Source organism: Corapipo altera, unplaced genomic scaffold, assembly GCF_003945725.1.
Source record: "Corapipo altera isolate COAL_440 unplaced genomic scaffold, ASM394572v1 62, whole genome shotgun sequence".
NCBI classification, from domain to species: domain Eukaryota; kingdom Metazoa; phylum Chordata; class Aves; order Passeriformes; family Pipridae; genus Corapipo; species Corapipo altera.
In genome coordinates, this window is record NW_020884894.1 from 12,144,874 (window position 1) to 12,165,523 (window position 20,650).

Sequence of the window (20,650 nt, forward strand, 5' to 3'; positions counted from 1 at the left end):
GGGGCACCAAATACCCCTGGAGGGAACCCGGGGGCACCAAATACCCCTGCAGGGAACACAGGGGCACCAAATACCCCTGCAGGGAACCTGGGGGCACTCCCAAAGCTGTGCTGCTTGTCAGTGCCCACCACAACAGGGACAAGAACACGACAGGCATGTGAGTGCAGTGATAAACAAGTTATAAAGGTGGACAAGATTTAAGTATGCACAACAGGGACTGGAAATCACTGCCTGGATTTCAGAGTGTGTCCGTGCTGGAGCCTGCAGGGCTGAGTGACCCAGGGAAGAGCCACTTCCATCAAGGACTGAGGCCCTTGCCCCACAGTGCTGCTGGGGTCCTGCTCCTCCCTTGGGCAGGAAAGCCAAGGGATGCTCTGATTCTTCACTTTCACAGAAGGTGGGTAATGACACAATAACTCTTCCTTGCAGCAAAACTATACTTCAGCTGCTTTTTCACACACTTCCCTCCACTTCTTGGCCCTCTGGTATCCATCAAAAGAAGTCATTTATGCATGTTTTTTAACCCCTCGTTATTTCTTTTTGCTCAATTTTCAAAGCAAATCATTAAAACATTTTTTGGGAAGCAGATGGTCTCTCAGGTTTTTATGCACAAACTGTCAACAGTACGAAACAGCCAGAAATGGCCTTTTTTGATGAGTGAATATTTTACATTTTGCCTGTTTCTACTTGACATGGAAGCCTGGGCTAATCTGATTTCTGTTTGTAGTCTCTGTAATATTGAACTGCAAAAGAGACAGCGGTAAAGTAATTGCTTGGAGCTCAGCTGAATGGTTTGCTAATTGCCAGAAGCAAATGGCAAGATATTGAGAGCATGAAGTAAAATTAAATCAGCCTTCTCCTTCTTTTAGATTTTGCAGGTATCTTGTTTAACACCAAGGTTATATGTAGGAGAGGAATAAATCAGAGCAACAAATGTGTATGTTTGGATATGTAACACAACTGGCAGGGAACTAGTAAAAGAACAGTGAAGCACGAAATCCCTGGACTCTGTTGCTGTATTTTCCTCAATATCTTTGTTTCTCTTGCATTCTCTTCTCCCACCATTGGAAAATGATATTAAAAAATCTCCTGTTAAATCCAGTTCCAAGGCAGAGAGCTTGCTCTGCCTCCCAAGCAGCAGCTGGACACCTCTACTGTTTGGTCCTGGTGCCCTGTGCAGGTTTACTGAGAATAAAACACAGGGATAAATTTCTAAGACTGGATTTGAAAGCAAAGTCTCCAGTCTCTTTGAATGCCTACATGACTCAAACACAAGTGGCTGATTAGAATCAAATATCTTAGTCATATTTACAGTTTTAATGCAAGATTTTGGTATCTTTCCATTCCCTGGAAAACTACTAATACAGAATGGCCCCGCAGTGTCAAAAGAAGGTGCTGAGCTGCAGTCCCAGGCAGAAAACTCTCTGCTGTGATCCTTCTTCCCTCCATTTGCACAGATAAATCCTCCCTGGTCCTCGCCCTCTGCAGCAAACCCCAGCCTGCTGCTCCCAGCCCAATCTGTCTGGCTGTCAGATTAAACAGCTCTCCCCAGGGATCCTGCAGAGAGCCTGCCCGAGAAAACACCTGGGAAATAGGATTAGAAACAGAAAAATGTTCTCAAATGTTAGTTCAAACAAGATTCTGTGCAGTTTTTCAGCTTTGTGTTTCTCCCAATGACCTTCCCAGCGAGTGATTTGTTTTCTAAGCCCCTTTTCTTTGGTGAGGCTGAGAGGTTTTGTAGCTCTATCAGCACAGCACCAGCATTGGAACCAAGTATTTCTTCACTTAAATGAAAAGTAGAGCACAGTACAGTTTAAGTGACATTTTGGTACAGAGAAGAATAAGCTAGGACTAAAAAACATCTTCCATATAAACAAAATCCACCAAATGCCCATGCTCTTGAGAGCCAGAAATTAGAGCCAGACATGTAATTTTTGTGCAATCATTTTGTCCCTTTCAGAAGAGACAAGAACTGTCTCTTGAATCAGTTAATCAAAATCTCAGCTGATTAAACAACCCGTAGTTTGTTTCCCAGAGAGCTAATTGAGAACATTTGATATTCAGAAATGAGGTTGGTTTCAATGGGCACAGCCATCTCCACAGTGCAGGATTCAGCTCCCAGACAAATCTGGCACTCCACTGAATCAGGTTTGCAATGCAAATAGCCAAGATTAGGGAGGGGGAGAGAAAAACAGGAAAAAAATACTCCATCATAATCATCATTGTTCCTTGCCCAAGAAGTGAAAGCACTTTCTGTTCAACCTGGAGAGGACTGGGCTGCAGAAACCTGGAGAAAAGAATGGGCAGCAGAGCATGGCTCCAGAAGTCTTTCTGGCCACAGTGGACCCTGTCAGATGGAATCTTCTCACACCAAAGGACACCACACCTGATGTGGGCTGTGGGAAGGCAAAGCATCTCAAAGGATGTGGTAAAGCAGTAACAATGGACCTTTCCCAGCAGCAGGACAGCAGGCTGCATCACCAAAGGTACTGGAGGTGTTCAGGCCTGGAGCAGGACTGTGTGCTGGAAGGAGGGTGTGGAGAACCTCATCCTCACCTGTGCTGATGTGAAGCTCCATTTCTGCCCAGGTGGAAGCAGGGGGTGTAGCTTTAGCTGCACTCAGCTGTTCCTTGCTTAATATTCAGGAACAGAGTTCGAGCTCCTTTACCTTTGCCTCTGACCCTGTCAAAATGTCACATTGCTTTTATGCAACACCAAACCAGGAGTTTTCAGAGCTCAGAGTACCACCAAAGCAGAGAGCTGCAAGGCTGCTACCAAGGCATTTTGGCTCCTCTCACAGGGAACAGCATCAGTGTGGACCCCAACTACACCAGCAGCACCTTGCCAGCATCTCCTCCCACTCTTTGGCTGCTGTTAAGTGTTGTAGAGCATTCAGCTTCATAGCCATGGGCACAGAGTGTTTGTGTAAATCAACTTTATTCTCTGGTTATCAATGCATTTAAAGTCACAGAGAATCAAAATTCATAGATGGAAGGTATCAGACCCGTTTTGAGAGCTTCTGGGCCAGCAAGTGCCCAGATGATGTTGGCAAAAGCAGGGGCAGCACAAAGCTCCCAGCACAAAGTTCACTGGCTTTGCAGGTCTCAGCATGCTGGAGCTGAAGGTGCTGCTGGCAGCAGCACAGTACTGTCGGGGCTGACCTGCTCTGCTTCACAGTGGGACTAATTAGTGCAAGCAGAGAAGCTCATCAGCATCATTACCTGCTCCTGGGGTGGCCCTGCACAACCCTGTCCCCCCAGCTCTGGAGCTGAACAGGTTGGTAGCTGCCCTGACCATATCCCACTACATCTCCCTAAAGTGATCCCAAATTAGTGATTTATGATACAGCTCCCTGTGGTATCTGAGCAGCTGAGGGTGCAGGGGAGGAAGGTGGATTCATGTTCCCAAAAGGATGTTGTTCAGCATCCCAAAGGCAGGTGACCAATCTTTCCCTCCATCCCCTGTCATCAGCCCTCTGGACCAGCCCCCACCCCAGGCAGTGACTCAAAGGATGGGAGGTGGCACTGCCAAGTGCAGAACAGGCTGGAGAACCTGAGCAGCTTCAGTTCTCCATTGGCACAATCCTCTGGCAACAGTGACAGTCTGGGGAAACTGTGAAGGCTTCTGAGAAGAGATTCCACTTCTGTTAATCGTCCTCCATGCACGTTCCAGCCTTTGCTGGTGTTTGCCACCGGAGAGAAGAGCTCATTTAGAGAGGGGACAGGGGAGAATAGAGCCATTAAAGGAAAGAGCCGTGAGCCTGAGGAGAGATAACAAAGGCAGAGCAGCAGAATGCTGGTGCCACGGCCTTGGCTCCCCCTGAATGGAGCTGTGCAGCTCCTGGCAGCAGCCCTGCTCCAGTGAGCAGATCCCTCCCCACAGGGCTGTGCTCTGCAGCTCTGAAAAATGTACGAGACAGAAAAGGGATTTTCAAAATCCCCTGCAAGGACTACATTTGTTCAGTCAACCATCACATCCGACCTCTCCCTGCTTTCCCAGGGGCTGGGAGGTGCTTCTTCCTTCCCAGGGCATGCAGAGTGTGAGTGCCAGCCCAGGGAGCTGGCAGAGGGTGGGAGCTGTGGGTCAGACAAAGCAAGCTTTGTCCAGTGTCATGGTAACATCTTAAAGAGCTTCACCTCTTCATTCATGAACATAAAACTTGTTTGACTTTATATTTGCCATGACTTCTTCCTTTTAAAATTGATACATCTTGTTAGGAAAAATAAGACGAGTTGTAGATAACTCTGCAAATATAACAGGATTTCCCAGGTAAGCATTAATCTAATGTTTTAAAGCCCTGACACTAAACCAAATGTATATATTTATTCTGACACTAAACCAAATTTATATATTTAATTATGTGTGGCCATACATCCTTATGCACAGATATTGCACATTATTTGTGCAATTCCAGTAGTGTTACTGTTAACAGTAACATATCATTACCTCCCCAATAATCTTCAGGTAGTTCCCCATAAAGCACTGTTGAAACCTCCTGAAACAACAGCTAAAACCAACGGTGAAAAATCACCCAGCAACATCTTGGTTTTGCCTCCTGCTTCAGCTGGGAGGAGGGAAGAAGGGGAGAGGGTGTGAGCAACGGAGAGAAAAATGCTACTTGGTCATTGTTTGTAAGGAACAGCAGGTTTGTGAATATCATTTTGCCAAAACACCCAAGAGAAACACATGACACATTTAGCATGCTCCTATTGCCAGATGAAACAACTGGTAATGATGGGACTCACAGCACAGCTCCTGCACGAAGATACCTGGTAAAAAACCCAGGGTGTATGTTTGGAACTCATGATCACCACACCATTAACCTCCCACAGACACTTCCCAGGCAGTCAAGGAGAAAGGAAGGAACTCATTAATGTTCCTGGGTTATTTTGGAATGTTTTTTTCAGTTCAGCATCCTCTCAACTGCACCTTGCTGCCAACTGGTTGTTTCCCTGGGGCCTGAATTGCTCAGGACAGAAGGACAGACTGCTCCAGTCACAGCTCCACAGCAGCACAACTGCTCCTCCACCCCTGACCCACCTCATCTTCCCACTCCACTGCCCAGCTTTTTTCCACTCTCTCCCCAGCTAATCCAAGCCACAAAACTGGTACAGATATTCATTTTATCCACTCCAGCAAGGCAGTTTGCTGCTTCTAAAAATACTCCAGGAAATTGAATCAACATTTTGTAATTGGCTGGTAACAGCAATTACTAATAATAAGCAGGAACATAATTTTCATCATTTTCTACTCTAGCTGTAATGTAATCTCAATAGCAAACTTTGGTTTGCACACTAAACAAACGTGATGGCCACTATGAGAAAAACAGAGAGACAAAATGGAATACCAAAAACCAGCCTTAAAACTAAACAAACTTCTATCAAATAGCAAATAACTGTAATTCCAACAGCCTTTGGGAAAGATAAAGTTATCATTGTTCCTATGTTCCCCTGTAAAATGGAAAAACCAAAGCTGCTCTCCACTCCTCTACTCAGTGGCAGCAGCACTCAGAACTGCCACCCCAGCCCCTGGGCATGCTGGAGACAGCTCCCCTCCTGCCCAGCTCCCACAGACCCCCCATTCACTGTGCAGGAACAGGAGGCAGAGCAGGGTGAAGAGCACACACATGACCTGAAGGACTGCACTGGAGGCAAGGCTGCAGTCAAGCAAACCACTCGTTTCACAGTGAAAAACACTTTTTCAGAAGGAAGCCCTGCTCTGAAGTAGGTTTTCTGGAGAATGAGAGAGCTCTTGCAGATAAAAAACAAGGAATATTTTCCTTCCCAACCTGATGAATTTGCTGTAGGTGTCTATGCTTTCCAAATCAATAAGCAAGTGCCAATTCATGCAAGGATTTAACTTGGAAGGAGGTTCAGTTCATTTCTTTTCCTTCCAGCCAAGAACAGCAAGATGCTATGCTGCTCTCTGCAAAGCACTTTCACAGGGCTCAAAAACACCTCAGACCCCACCAAAGGCAAAGGCAAAGGCAGGTAGAGGGGAGGGAACCTCAGCTGCCAACCCCAGCTCAGTCTGTCAGTGGGGTTTGATAGCTCGGCACGGCCCCCAAACTCCTGACTCTCAGTGAGGGCAGGGAGGTGCCACCCTTGGCTTCAGCTCTGGTGCCATGTCACACCAAAGCACCCCTAGAGCCTCCTCTGCCCCCTTCTCCCTGCTGCTGCTGTGGCTGTGATGCTGACAGGGCAGAGCTGCTCCTGGTCCAGCCCCTCCTGCCCTGCCCAGGGTCTGTGTGTGCAGAGCAGCCACCCCGGGCTGTGGGAGCAGAGCAGAGACAAAGCACCCACAGCAGGGGCTGCAGGGCTTGGGCTGACCCTGCCTCGAAGAGAGAATCACTTCTACTAAGTGCTAAAGTGATCACAGCTTCCCAGGGCACAGTTTGAACAGGAGGTGAAGCAGGCAGGGTCCAAGTGCAGGAGATACAGAGACAAGACCACAAATAATAAATTAGCTGGATAGGACTATGCTTAGAGAGATTCACACCATTGCCTTTTATAGCCCAGCAAAGCTTTTAGATAAAGTGAAAAAGTTCAAGAGACATTTAAATGCCCCCGTGGGTAAAACTAAGCATAATTTCAGATGCTGTTAAGGATCAGGTTGCACTAAAGAAAATGGCCTAAAAAGCAAACCACAAAGACAAAAGGAGTCATGGAGGTTGCCACAATGAGACACAAACCAAGCAGAAATGGAGAGTTTGCAAAGTTTTGCAAAGCAGGTTGCAGCCCTGCAGCCTGTGCAGAGCTCAGCTCCCTGGAGGGGCAGTGCTGCTGTACACCCACCCCACGGTCCAGAGACACTGGGAGATGGGAGAGCATCAGCATGAGGGACTTACTTAGTGTTGTCTGAGTCAATGGTGTGAAAGAGCTTCTCAAGTTCTTCTTCGTTGAGTGTCCCATCAGAAAAAAAGGCCTGGAACTCCTCCAGTGAGAGCTTCCCATCGTCTGCAAACAGCAACACAGCCAACATGAGGGAACCAGCAAAGAGAGGGGCAGGACTGAAAATCAAGAGTTACATTCAGATTTAAAGATTCAGACCAAAATTATCTCCAAGTGCCCCTGCAGAACTGGCTCACAACCAGTTCAGAGCTCACTGGGCTCAGAGTGGGACCTGAAGGTCTGCCCAGCTCTGGCAGACCCAGGGCTACACAAAGATGCTCCTGGGTATGGATGCACTGGCCACTGGCAACTAATTGGGCTGTTAACCCAAAGCATGACTCAAACCTAAAGAGGAAAATCTGACAAGCTGCGCCCTGACACTGCCTTACTTTTAAGAAATTATGGAGCATCTTTTCTCCCCTGTGTTCAAACGCTGCAGGACACTCATTAAGGGACATCTCATAGATAGGACAAGGCCCTGGGCTGGAATGAAAACAGACCCCACAGTGTCTTCTGCCATCTCCATCCACCTGCATCTTCTCACTGTCTGTCTCCCCACTCTGGACAGAAACCCATGAAGGGGCTATAATAAGGACTTCTTTGCAACTTTGACTGATAAGGTGACAAAGGCTTACACTTAACTGATAAATCTGGATAAATCTGATAAAATTGGATAAAACCGAAAAAACTGATAAATCTAACAGATCTGTGCTCTATGGACAGGCACACAGATGGATGTGAGAAAGCCTGGAGAAAGCTCCTGGAAAGTTCAGCAGTAAAGCAACAGGAGAGAGACAAAAGAAACTTTAAGGAAACCTTAATTTACCTCTGATTTCTTGTTCAATCTGCTGGCACCGTGCTCTGGTGTGCAGCAGTGCCCGGGAGAGAATAACTACCCCAGGTCACATATTATTTAAAGTCTTTCCATTCATATCCACAGAAGAGCCATAGGCTGGAAATGCTGCCTACTTTGCAGTAGGAAAATATATCATTTATTATTTAATCAAATCAATTGTAAACCCTGTTATTTCTTTTTCAGAAAATGATGCTGGAGGACAAAATTAGCCACCTCACCACACACACATCAGTATTTCTTCCCCAAAGTACATAAGTCTGCTGCTCCTAAAACATCCCTGCACTGCCCAATGCTAACCCAGCTTCCCTTGCTGACCCAGACAAATTCAGACCAGTGATGAACCGAGTCTAAGATGGCTACTTAATTGGCAATTATGGAAGGAACACAGCCGGAGAACAAAGTCTCCAGCAGCACAGGGTGAAGAGGGCACCATTTCCAGAGCACCACAATGGTTACAGACAGGCCCAGCTGCCTGTATTGTTTTTGTGCATTTTTTCCCCAAAACGTGACCTCCCTGCAGCAGGCAGGGGGCAGAACAGCAGTGCCCAGCTCAGCAAACAGGTCCCACATTTGCTGGTTCTGGTTACAGAACACTGAAGTATCTGTACTTCACCAAGGACCTGTTTCTTGGAGCATCCAGCAGTGCCACCTGGACACCACCTGGGTGGTGACATTCACCTGCCCAAGGAGATAAAAAGACCATGTCTGGAGCAAGAGCTCCATCCACACCCCCATCTCCATCTCTGCTTTCTTCTGATCCTGACTGGCAATGAATACACGTCTTCAAGCACCAACATCCAAAGGGTAACAGCATTTCTATCCCATGAGGGCTAAACACTTCTTTATATATGGAACACTTTACCTGTAAAAACCTTAAATCAGTGCTTGTTCACCTCAAAACTGTCCTTTCACACAGAGGGCAGGCAGAAATAAATTCCCAGGAAAAGTCACATAAATCAACTTACTGGGAAAGAGAAACTGTAAAGTGAAGTGGATTTTTTTTTCAGGAGAGTACTTTGATCCAAATTTACAGCTTTCTCAACTCTGGAAGACACAAAGGTGTTTCAAAGTTTAAGGAAAAAAAACCTTTTTCCTTTAATCTAGTTTGTATCTTAAAACTTCTCTCTTTCATTTTACTCTTGCTTGATTTGATTTCTTTTGCTTTGGGTTTTTTATCTTTGGAGTAATGTGCTCTAGGACACATTTTTGTTGCAGCCCCTGAAATGTCAGTGTTTAAAATCTGTGCCAAAATATTGCTGTGACTCCCATCTCACGGCCCCAAAAGAGAACAGGGTGGCAGTTACCAACTACCACGACAGGCTGGATCTCTGGAAACCAACATGCACTGAATTTTTGCTGGCATTTAGCAGCCCAAAGCAATACAGGATGATCAAAGGATCTACAGGAAGGTGGAAGTGACAGTGACTTTTATTTCATTTTTATTGTTTGGAGACCCCACAGAACTGCTTGATTCCTGGCTGGAATTTGAATAAAAGCACTGATTTTAAACAAAAGCAGTGCTCAGGGCTCTCATCCCCCAACAACCATCACCACAAAGTACCAGTCAGCCTAAAGCTGATGGCTATTTAATACAAACTGGAATCCTTGTCTGCAAACACACAAAGCAAAAGCCTCCCCAAGCCAGGAGATAATCCTTGGGCTGCATATCTGTAATTGTGGAGTGGCCTGAGAGCTGCTGTGGCTGGAGCCCAGCAGGCAAGGAGGCCTTCAGGGAACCTGGGTGATAAGAGGAAGAGGACTGGGCTGGGATTTGCCAGCTCAAATTAAACTGGTAAAAATGCAGGGCAGAGCAGACTGACCCCAACATCAGTGATGCCAGGCCTGCTGTGATAAGGGCTGGTGGGACACTGTGCTCCAGGAGCCTTATCAGGACTGGCACAGCTTTTCCTCACAGCACAAGTATCTACACTCAGTGGAGAATGGATAAGACCTCCAGAAACCATCTTTATGCTGAAGGCTCCTGGGCTCAAGAGATACAAAATTCTCCAAATGCACACAGCTCCCTGCCTTTTGATAGGGAGGATAATAGAAAAACTGAGATTCCACACCAAATCTCACTAAACAAAGTTTCCATCTTTAAGATCTGGATCTACAGAACTATTTGTGACTTTTTTTGTCTGGATGACCATACTAAAAGCCAGGCAACATCCTTTCACTGACTTACCCTCTCCCCTTTCAATCCAGTACTTGAGCTCAACACCTGGCTGGCAGCAAGGACAAGTGCCTTTAACTAGAAATCAGCTCCACTGGCACTGATGGGCTGAGAAAAGAGATAATCAGGCCACAGCTATCCTGCCATCATTTCGTCCTGAAAGCAATCCTCAATTTACTCTAGCTTTCCAAAATAATTCAGTTGCAGGCAAAGGCCAAAGCAAATTACCAGCCCAAGAGTCATCAAAGTTAAAACTAACTGAAGAGAGAAGGACATAAGAACATCAGAAAGCCCCAACTGGGATGTTATTATATCTCCATTTCCCATCATGAAAATCTGAGTCCAGAGGTGGCTTTTACACCTCCTAACTCACACAATCAGGCTGTTCTCACTCGCTAACACAGCCCAGGGAAAAATCAAACTGAGCTCATAAATCGTCCAAAGTATGGGAAATCTGATGGCTGAGTCTCTGGAAATTCACTCAGTGATACAAATAGCTTAAAGGAGCTACAAAATAAGGCACTGTTCTGAGCCTAAGTTTCCTAAATCTGTTTTCAATTACATGAGGCTGAGACTGCTCATATATTTTCTGGCTATATTATGAATATATTTTCTCGCTATATTACGAATATATTTCATTACTTACTCCTATTACTCTGTGAGTTCTAAAATGCTTTAACCTCCACTTAGTGTACAAGTGCCCAAGAGTTATGAGTAAGTGAATTGGATTTTATTGTGGCCTGCGAATAAAATTGATAACTCTATTTTTTCATTCTTTCTTGTGTGTGTGTGGGCACAGATACACGAGCCAGTGGGAACAGGGACTGGCTTCTCCCCTGGACCCTCCATCCAGCCCCCCTGGAAGCCGTGGGAGCACCTTTAAACCAAGGTGGATACGGGTTGGACTATTAGGAAAAACTCCCTCCAGGTGCACAGATGTGCTCTGTGCTGAGCCCTTCCCCTGGGCAGAGGAGGGCTGTGTCCCCTGCAGCACCAGCCCACTCCCAAAGTCACTCCCAGCTCCTCACCCCTCACTCAGGCGTGAGCAGCCAGCACAGAACCACCCACCCCTTTGGTTCCAGTCACACAGGGTTCCTCTGGGGGCAGCTGCACTGAGCTGGAAGCAGGGCTGGGGATTCACCTCCACACCTGGGGATCCACCTTCACACCTGGGGATTCACCTCCACACCTGGGGATCCACCCCCACACCTGGGGATTCACCCCCACACCTGGGGATTCACCCCCAGACCTGGGGATTCACCCCCACACCTGGGGATCCACCCCCAGACCTGGGGATTCACCCCCAGACCTGGCTGAAGCTGCAGAGCCACGGGAGCTGTGCAGGAGCTGTGCAGGAGCTGTGCAGGAGCTGTGCAGGAGCAGCACAGCCCACGTTGGGGTGGCTCCATACCAGGACCCTGCCATTGCCACTGGAATGGAGCCCCTGCAAATGGCTTTGCTAATGAGATGTAACACATCATTAGAAGGAAATTACTACAATTACAGTCATTTTCTAGTGAAAGAAATCACAGAATAACCCCAAAATCACTTTTTTTTTTTTGAAACTTAACTAATGCCCAGCACAGACGTTTTCACAAGGGTCAGCACAAACCAAGTGATCTGCATGGATAACCTGAGGCAGACAGATGATATGAAGGAGGACATACTCTGTTCCTTCACTCTTCCCTACCAGGAGATCATTCCCAAGATGTTGCAGCCATCAGCAGACCCAGCTTAGCTCCAGTCACAGCAGCCACTGCCTCTCAGTTATTTTTCATCTTAGTTGACCTCAGACTCTCTTTTTATATTGGGTACTATTAAATGGATTACTAACTTGGAATAACCATAGCTTTTTAGCACCTTTGTTTTATTTACCCAGTCTAACTGTGTGCTCTGTGATTGCACAAGCCCAAGCCACCACAGCAAAGCAGCAGAACCCTGAGCAGAGCTTGCAGCCTCCTCACCCAAACAGCCTCACTGTCTCTCCCCAAGGCTTTGATTCTCCACATAGCCAAACATCTGCCTTGCTCTCTCCATGGTTACCCAGTCCCACACCTCCCTGCCATCCTGAACATCTCCTTCCTTCTCCATTAAATGCCTTCAGCATCTCCCCTCTCCACACTTCCCACCTTCCTTTCCTTTTTGAACTCTTAGATGTAACATATAAGATGCTGTAGACACATCTGTACAAAAGTAGGATTTCTGTTTTAGAGGAGATTCTGTGGAGAGAAAAGGATTAAATACCATCAACCTTTGATGCCTTCCACTTGATCCCCAAAATTTCTGGTTGTTTCCCAGGCAGCCTTGTGCTGACCTGTTCTTCAGTCACCCTCCTGAAATGGCCTCAAGTTGCACCAGGGGAGGTTTATATTGGATATTAGGAGAAGTTTCTTCACTGAAAGGGTGGTCTAATATTGAAACAGCCCAAGACAGTGGTGGAATCACCCTCCCTGGAGGTATTTAAAAGATGTGTAGATGTGGCATTTGGGGACATGATTTAGTGGTGGGCTTGGCAGTGCAGTTCATCTCACAGGGTAGCAGTTGATCTTATAGGGCTTTTCCAACCTTAATGATTCTATGATTTCAAAAACATCAGCAAGCTCCCCACTACCAAATCCCCAGTCAAAGCCCATGAGCTACTCACAGCCTCTCTAAACCTTTGATCTAAAGCAGAAATAAAACACAAAGACAGCACAGCTTGTCATTAATAGGAGATCACTCTGTGCTCCAACCATCCCAAAGCTGTAAAACCTGACTTCAAAACTTCCTCCTTCCATTTAAGGCAAAATTCTCACAAGGAGAACCTGCCTCCTTCAGTGCCCTAAAAACAACTATTCTGCATGGGAATTACTACAGACCAGGAAAAATACAATAAAATAAACAGGAGGAGAAAAACTGATATTTGGATACTTACATAAAAATATTAAATAGTATAGCTGCTGTTTTCCTATGCAAAAAAATAGTTAATCTCTATGCATCAGCAAACTGCAGTGCTACACATAATTCCCTGCAAGGTTAAGTGTTTCTTTGTGTGCACAATAGAGGTGGCCTGGGAATCACAGAGAGATATTTAAATCTGCTCCTGAGCTCTGCCACATCAAAGCAAAGCAGTGGGTTTATTTGGGAGAGTGTTTTCAATTCCCCACACGCACATCAAACACCACACATGGTCTCAAGCTGTTGCAAGGCTCTTACTCCTGCCATGCCATGATGCTTCTCCAGATGCATCCCAGTGGATATGCTGAGAGGCAGAAACCTTGGGGTGATGGGCAGAGATGTAAAACCATGGAAAAAACCTCTGTGTGAGAGTGTGCTCTCTTTCAGGTCTCCTACAAGAACATTATGGGATCTGAGGCAGCTCAGGCTTTCCTGAACTCCAATTGACATTCACCACATCTGAAAAAAAAAGCCTGAGAGAAGCTGCCATGGGTAACATGTTCCAGATCCCCCCTGTCCAGGCTGGCTGAGGACAGGTCACACACACCAATGCTTGTCCTTCAGCAGCAAGGATGGAAACCTGGGTTCCTCTGTAGGGACAGGACAAAATATCACTTCTGAAGCTTTTTAGGTCACTCCCAGTTCCTGGAAGTGTTCAGGGTGAGGCTGGATGGGGCTTCAAGCAGACTGGTCTAGTGGCAGGATGACTGGAACTAGATGAGCTTTAAGGTCTCTTCCAACCAAAGCAATCTATGATTCACTTCATTTCCCTCTCCAGGTGGGCAGCCAAAACTTTTGTTTTGCTGGAAAGCAGCCCCTGGAGCTCCAGTTCCTGCCAGCACCTGGACAGACCAGGAGAGCACAGCTGACACTCTCAGGTAGTTGCTGGAGCACAGCAAGGGCACAGCTGCTCTGGGGCTGGAGCACAGGGTGGATGTTCTGTATAACCCACCAAGTTCAGGCAACACCTCAGAGCACTGAGACCAGCAGCACACCACAGTAACCTCACACACTCCTAAAACACTCTGGAGTCTGCATAGGGCCCTGGCACTCCCAAAAGAGCAGCAAACCAGGCAGCCCTCTGATGAGGTCTCATAACACCAAGTTTGAGTGTTACTTCACTGGAAGAGCAAGAAGGGAAGGCATGGGAATCATCCCAACCTCCCCTGCCAAATAATGTCTCCAATTCTGACTGAGGACAACTCAGAACACAGATTAAGAAAGACAACCTGTGGAGTTTTGCACTGTGTCCCAGCTGGGAACATGTCAGCCAAAAGATTCATGAACTATCAGCTCCAGGCAGACTGCCAGCACTGAAGTTTTCAAACTTACTCATTAAATTTTGGCATAAACATAAAAAAAAAAAAAAGTGAACCTGGGATGATCTACTGGAAGTTTCAATCAAACTGAAGCAGAAGCCAACACTCCCAACTCCAGTACACCCTTGCTTTGCTCTGCAACAGCCTATTAAATCCAGATTCCTTGAAAAGCTCAGAAACAGGCACCAAACATCCCCAATCCCCCTCTGCTCCTCATTAACCAACCTTCTCTCCTGCTTCTTTTCAAGTGCAGATGAATATTTCAGAGTGCAGGGCAGGGTTTGCAGCGTTTTCAGCTCATTACATCCAGCACTCAGCTTCCAGGAGAGAAAGGGGCAGGTGTTTGAGCAAGAGAAGGAACATTTATGAAAATACATGGTGTTGCCTCCCAAAAGCCTGGTCCTGGTGTGGCCAGGGTACATCAGGGACAGGGCCTCCCTGGGCTGGGGCCGTTCTTGGCAGGGCTGGCAGCACCACACCGGGTCTGGATGGAGCCCTGTGCTCTGCCAGCTCCTCCAGGGGCAGCCCAGCAGGGATCAGAGCTGCCAAGTGGGATCACAGCTGCCATCCACAGCTCCAGCCTCTCCCAGGGACAGCCTGCACTGCAGCTCTGGGCAGCATTTCAGCTGCTGCCCTTCCCAGGGAAGCACATTGCTCAGCTAAATAAACTGCATGGATAAAACTACAACACCTGGTTTGGTTTCCTGATCTCTGCCAGCAGAAGCTGCATTTCAGCCTCGCTGAAGGATTTAGTACAAGAGCCAGAAGCAGCCCCAGGGTGCAGTGGCTGTGCTGGGTCCCTGTGGGATGGTGGCATGTGGGGACACAGCCACAGGCAAGTCTGAAAACTCACCTGGGTTCTGTCACTGCAACAGTTACCCTCTGAATTACCCCCCCCCCCCCTTGTAAAATGAGCATCATTCTGTGCTTAGTGAAATAGAGTGGATGAAAACACTGCTAAAGGTGCCCTTTCACTCTCAGAGCAGCCCCAGGCAGCAGCAGCAGTGGGGCTGTTCAGATGCTGAGGCCACTGGAGCTGTTGACTGTTGACAAATTAGCAGCAAATTAGTGCAGATTAGAGAGCTACAAACTCATCGCTTTCTGCAGTCCCATGAAACAATATCCAGATTGCACTGGCAGCATCAACAGCTTTCCATTCAGCTAACAAGCTGTGCAGAGATGAAGAGAGCAAATTAAACCAACCCAAAAAGCAGATTCCTCATTTGCATTCTCGGAAGTTTTCCTACTGCTTTATCATTTGCAGCATACAGGACATCCAGCTCCTTGTGCCAGGACTCAAGAGGTGCTTGAATAGCAAATGCAGAACCTGAATAATTAATTCCTTGCTTCCTCATGTTAACCCCTGAACCGTGAAATGCAGGTGTAAGCCACCAACAGTGACCTCCTGCAACACAAATGTTTCATTTCTTGAAACTTAATGGTCTCAAAATTTCTGTTGAAAAAAGTTTCAGGCTCTAAACTGAACTACTGCTCATGTTTGATGGTCTCTCTCTGAGAAACTCCTTTGCCAACAGCTGAATCTCCTCCTGAAACTTCTTTTTTGGGGTAATCTTTGCTTTAGGACCCAGGATAAATGTGAGCCTGTGGTCCCTCCCCACAGGATGCTCCTGGAGGTCTCCAGGAGCTGTCTGTCCTGGCTCCCCAGGGCTGCCCAGGGAGCACAGACAAACCAAACCTCACTCAATCCATCACAGTTGCTCTTGTTTTTTAAGCTCCCACTTAATAAGCTTCTGCATTTCCCATTTACTTTCTCAGTGAAAATGTAAGCCCCTTGCTCAGTGTCTCCAGCTATCTGTCCAGGGCAGGATGGCTGTCTCAGCTCTGTCAGAGACATTTAACATCTCTAAGGCAAACAATGCAGATCTTTTTCATACTCTTTCATCTGTTTGCTCCAGCAAAGTGGCTGAGCAGTACAGAACAGAACAATCTTGCAGAGAAGGCACATCTGCTCTGAAAAGATTGCAAAGAAAAAACAAAACCTAAATACGTTTTCCTGCTCTGGTGAATTAAACAAGCACAACCCTAATCACTGACTTCTGCTTTTAACAAAGCTGCAGCATTAATAACTTTTCTCTTAATTTTTTTGAGCTCGCCTGTGTCCAAAGTAGGTTATAAAACCCCCAGAACTCTTATCAAGCTCTTTGGTTAAGGGAGGGCAAAGATAAGATACTTTGCTGTCTTTGCCGCGATGTCTCACGTTGTAGAGAATAGAGAATAAAGTACGAATGACAAAATATAAATTTAAACAAATGATGAATAAAATAAGAACAAGAGTCACCCCAGCATGGAGCCGCACGGTGAGAACCCCCCCCCCGGGAGCTGGTTTGACAAGTAGGTCACTGCAGAAGGCAGAGCTGCTCCCTCTGCTCCTCCCCACATCTAATTGCAGAAGCAGCAAAACCCCATCAGAGCCGGCACAAAAGGCAGAGGGAGAGTTGTGTGCCAGCTCAAGGCTCCTGCTGTGAAGCACCCCCTTACCCCCCCGCCCATCTCAGCATCTCCCAGTCAGTTCCTTCCGTCCTCAGCATCACAGCCACTGACCCAGGGGCTCTGGGGTTCAGCCCAGCCTGCTTTAGTTTGGCTAAATCTAAGATTTAAGAGGGAAAAAAAAGTATTTGAAGGACAAAGCCATTGGAAAAATGCCTGCAAGTTTGTTGTGGTCTTCTTTTTCCAGGTGAAAATGGGGTCACCTTGCTTCTCTTCTCAAAGAAAGTTTTCAAAGGAACCTTTGAAAATCCCTGACCTGAACTATCTCAAGTTTTGTTTCAGTTTAATCCTTATATCTTCCCCTGAACATTGACAACAGCCTCTCAATTTTTAGCTTACTTTCCCACAGCAAACCTGACCAAGCTGACAGAGTTCCTAAGTATGAAAAGAAGACAAAACCCCCTCTGCTGCAGTTTGAGAACCACAAATGCACAAACCAGCGGGGTGACCAGTGCATGGGACTGTTTCCTAACACAGCCCTGGGGAAGGGTCTCCCTGCTCCCTCAGCAGTCCTGCTGCAGCTCATCAGAATGCTCAGAATGCTTCTTTGGCAGCCTGTGGTTCAGAGAAGCCTTTGTGAATTTTTAATGCCCTGTGCTACTTAACATTTGCTGAATCCACAATTCCTCCACCCCATCTCAGCAGCATCTGCTGCAGTTGTGGGACCCGCAGCAGCACCCAGCCCTTCCCAGCACAACCAGGAGCTGGGGATGAGCCAGAGCCCCAGGAGAGGCACAGGGGGCACTGCAGGGAGAGGCTTCCAGACCCTTCTGTGGAACCCTGAGCCACCCCCGGGTTCAGCCTGGACTCCAGGGGTGCCCCCACAGGGACACCCAGTGATGTGTGGGTGTGTTCAAACCCTCCAGGGCAGCCCTTTGGGCAGCCCCTGCACAGGAACTGCTGCTCTCATCCCTTCTCTTCTCTTTATGGTCTCACAAAGCCCAGAGGTGATGGCTGGAGAGCAGAGGGGGAGGCTGGCATGAGAAAGCAGCTGGGTAACCAATGCATTGTGCTGAAGGAGGAAAAAGGGGAATGTGGGCCATGAAAATCAAGATACAAAACCTGTTTGACACACATGACCCATCTGCTTTTGGCAGAACCAAACTTACTGAGGGCCCCCAGCACTAAGGGTGATGCTTAACAGTTTACAGCACAAACCACACTCATTTGAGCTTTCTTCTACTCCACTAGGCTCTGACAGCAAAATCATTGGAATTCTTTTATAGTTAAAAAAAAAAAAAAGAAACACCATCAAAAAAATCTTCCACCAAAACCCAACAGCATCTGGATTTCACAGAGGTGCCACCCCAGGAAAAGCTACACAAGATACTTATTAGAAAACCAAATTGCTAACACTTTTTTCCCAAAGCTGGGGAGCCCTGAGATGGGGAGCACAGCCCTACTATGTTCTGCTCAGGACTTAAAAACAGGAGTAAAGATAACTCAGGAACCAAGAAAGAAAAATCAAGAGCCACTCTGCTCGTGGAGAACTCACTGCAGGTTGCCTGGCTTGGCCATGGAAACGCCTGAGGGAAGCCTGTACTCTTTTGAAACACTGAACATTACAAGCTTTAGCTAATGGAATAGAGAATGTTAGGTTTAGCCCTCAATGATATCTCCTGTGATGTTCCATCAAACCCTCCTCGTGTGGAGGAGGTGATTTATTAGCAGAGAGTGGATCCAGTTGAAGGAAGCAGCATCCTGGTGCAGGAGCAGCCTCATCTGAGAGCTTCATCAAAGGAGCAGTTTGCAGAGATGTTTCTGTCTCCCAGTGCTAAAAGCTCACAAGTCACTGCCAAACTTGTCATGCAAAAGCTTTTCAGAGAGCAGACGAACATTGCTGCAGCCTTGGAGGAGCCCAGCTCTCTGCAGGAAACCCACTGAACACACCTGCCTTCCCAAACTGTCAGCACAGGCTGCATTTCTAGACCAGCCCAATGCACAGAGGTGTGGTGAATTTAGCAGGATTTCTGAGCCACCCCTCTCCTTATGGACCTGTTTGCCTCTTTGTACACATGTGAGCCTGAAATATTTGTGTCTTATTTACACACAAAAAGAGAGAGAAGAAGAATCTAGGATACAGGAAACAAAACAGTCCCAGCAAACACAGTGGAGCTGGTGAGGGTCATGGTGCTGGTCAGGCCATGCCAGGGTGCCAAGCACTCAGAGCAAACCTCTGAACAAGGGCTCAGGTGACATCTGGCGTGGGAGACAACACGACATTTGCTGTTTCCTGCTATTTCCATCCTAATTCAAGAGGTGCTGATTCCAAAGCCCATCTGTCTCTCTCACGGAGGGCACTGACATGTTCTACAGAGAGAAGGGAGCTCACAGATGATCAGCTCGGTGGTTTCCTACCTGCCTAAATCCCACAGGACCTCTGTGCTACAGAACAACTTGGTTCCTGCTGCAAGATCAGCCTCTGTGAATCTGCACTGATGCTGCAATAGCAGTGCTGTGGGAAACAGTTAATCCTCCTTCTTGTTTTATAAAAGGATCAAAATGCTCAGCATGTTGACAATTCAAAGGTTTAGCAGTCCTGACATCCAAGTACCAGAGGACAGAAATACATACTGCAGGCTTCTAACTTGAATGCCAAAATGAGAGAAGACAGGAGGTGAAAGGAAAAAACCCTACTCTTGCTGTACTGCAGTGGCCCAGTCCTGTTCTGTGCTGATTTATGAATATATGAAAACCACTTTCTTTTACTCTGCCTTGGTTATTCAGCTGCTTCTGTATGAACACATTTGCTCAGGTCAGTGTGGAGCTCTCAGGAAAAGCCCATGGGAAGGCAGCAAGTGGCTCCAGTGACCCAGAGTTTAAGGCTCATGATGTGGAAAAAGCCGTGGATCTGTTTGCCCAGCTGATCTTTCCTCGGGCTGCACCCAACCCTCAGCTGGGTTCTGCTCTGGGCAGCCACAGGAGGCTGTGACTGGAGAGGGCTCTCCCTGCCAGGTTGGAGCAGGGACATGCTGAGGTGCCCCCTGTGACTCATCACCCACGGACCCAGCTGCCAGCCAGGAGCTGTGTCCCTGCTGCCCTGCCCTGCAGAAAGGTCCCCCTGCCAACACACACCTGCTTCCATCCTCTACCCAAATCTGCCCTCAACCTCCCATGGGTCTGCCTTTGCCCACTTCCTCCTTATTAGCACTCCTAGAGGGAGAAGAAGTGGGAAAAATATCAGGCATCCTCCCTCAGTTGGGTATTGTAAATCTGTCTTCTCAGGAAACATCTGCAGAGTGTTCCCAGGCAGTGCTGCAGCCCCAGAGCCTGATGAGAAGGACACGGCCAGGGTGAGCACAGTGTGACTGCATTTGCTGAACAGCAGTCACCCTCTCCCAGGCTGCTGACCTTTAAAATGTCAGGCTCCTCATTTAGAAAGCAACAATTGGGTTTGAAAAGTTTTAAGTGCCTGTATTTTGCTCCAGCCACTTTTGCAGACTATGCTTTGCAAGAACGTCTCCCACTGCTTGATTTTCCTTTCCCCTTCATCTCCTCAGGATTTCAGCATTTAGCACCTTGTTTGCCCACACTGCTGTTGTTATAGGAGGATTTAATATTTCTTAATACACACAGTTCCATTTTTATAACTTCTTTTCATCCAATTCTGCCTCCAGGTAAATGCTAGAAAACCATTTTTTTCTTTCATTTCCAGCTTAGGAATTTCTTTTCCAAGATCTAAACTCTGCTGTTTTCCTACAACTAGATCACAGGATACAGAGGAGAGGAAACTAGTTTGGTTCCTTTCTTTGAAAAGACATAAATATTTTATCTTGTTTTTACAGTCTTATGCAAGTACTTCCATTTATAGCACACAATTTTTCCCCACTGTTTGACACATAGCAAGCGTATTAATTGATACCACTATCACTCCAGCTACAAAAGATAACAAGACAGTTCTGCACGTGGCTGTGTTTGCACATGGTTAAAGCCTGAGCTCCACAAAGCCCAGGGGCAGCCTCACATC

General features: G+C 47.0%; 1 protein-coding gene across 1 annotated transcript in view; it reads right to left on the reverse strand.

Annotated features, from left to right (window-relative positions):
- Positions 1-20,650, reverse strand: part of NECAB2 (N-terminal EF-hand calcium binding protein 2) — a 65,370-nt gene that overhangs the window by 27,203 nt on the left and 17,517 nt on the right. Inside the window, exon 3 of the mRNA XM_027646938.1 lies at positions 6,848-6,956. Coding sequence (XP_027502739.1) covers positions 6,848-6,956 — 109 coding nt within the window. The remainder of the gene's footprint in view (positions 1-6,847; positions 6,957-20,650) is intronic.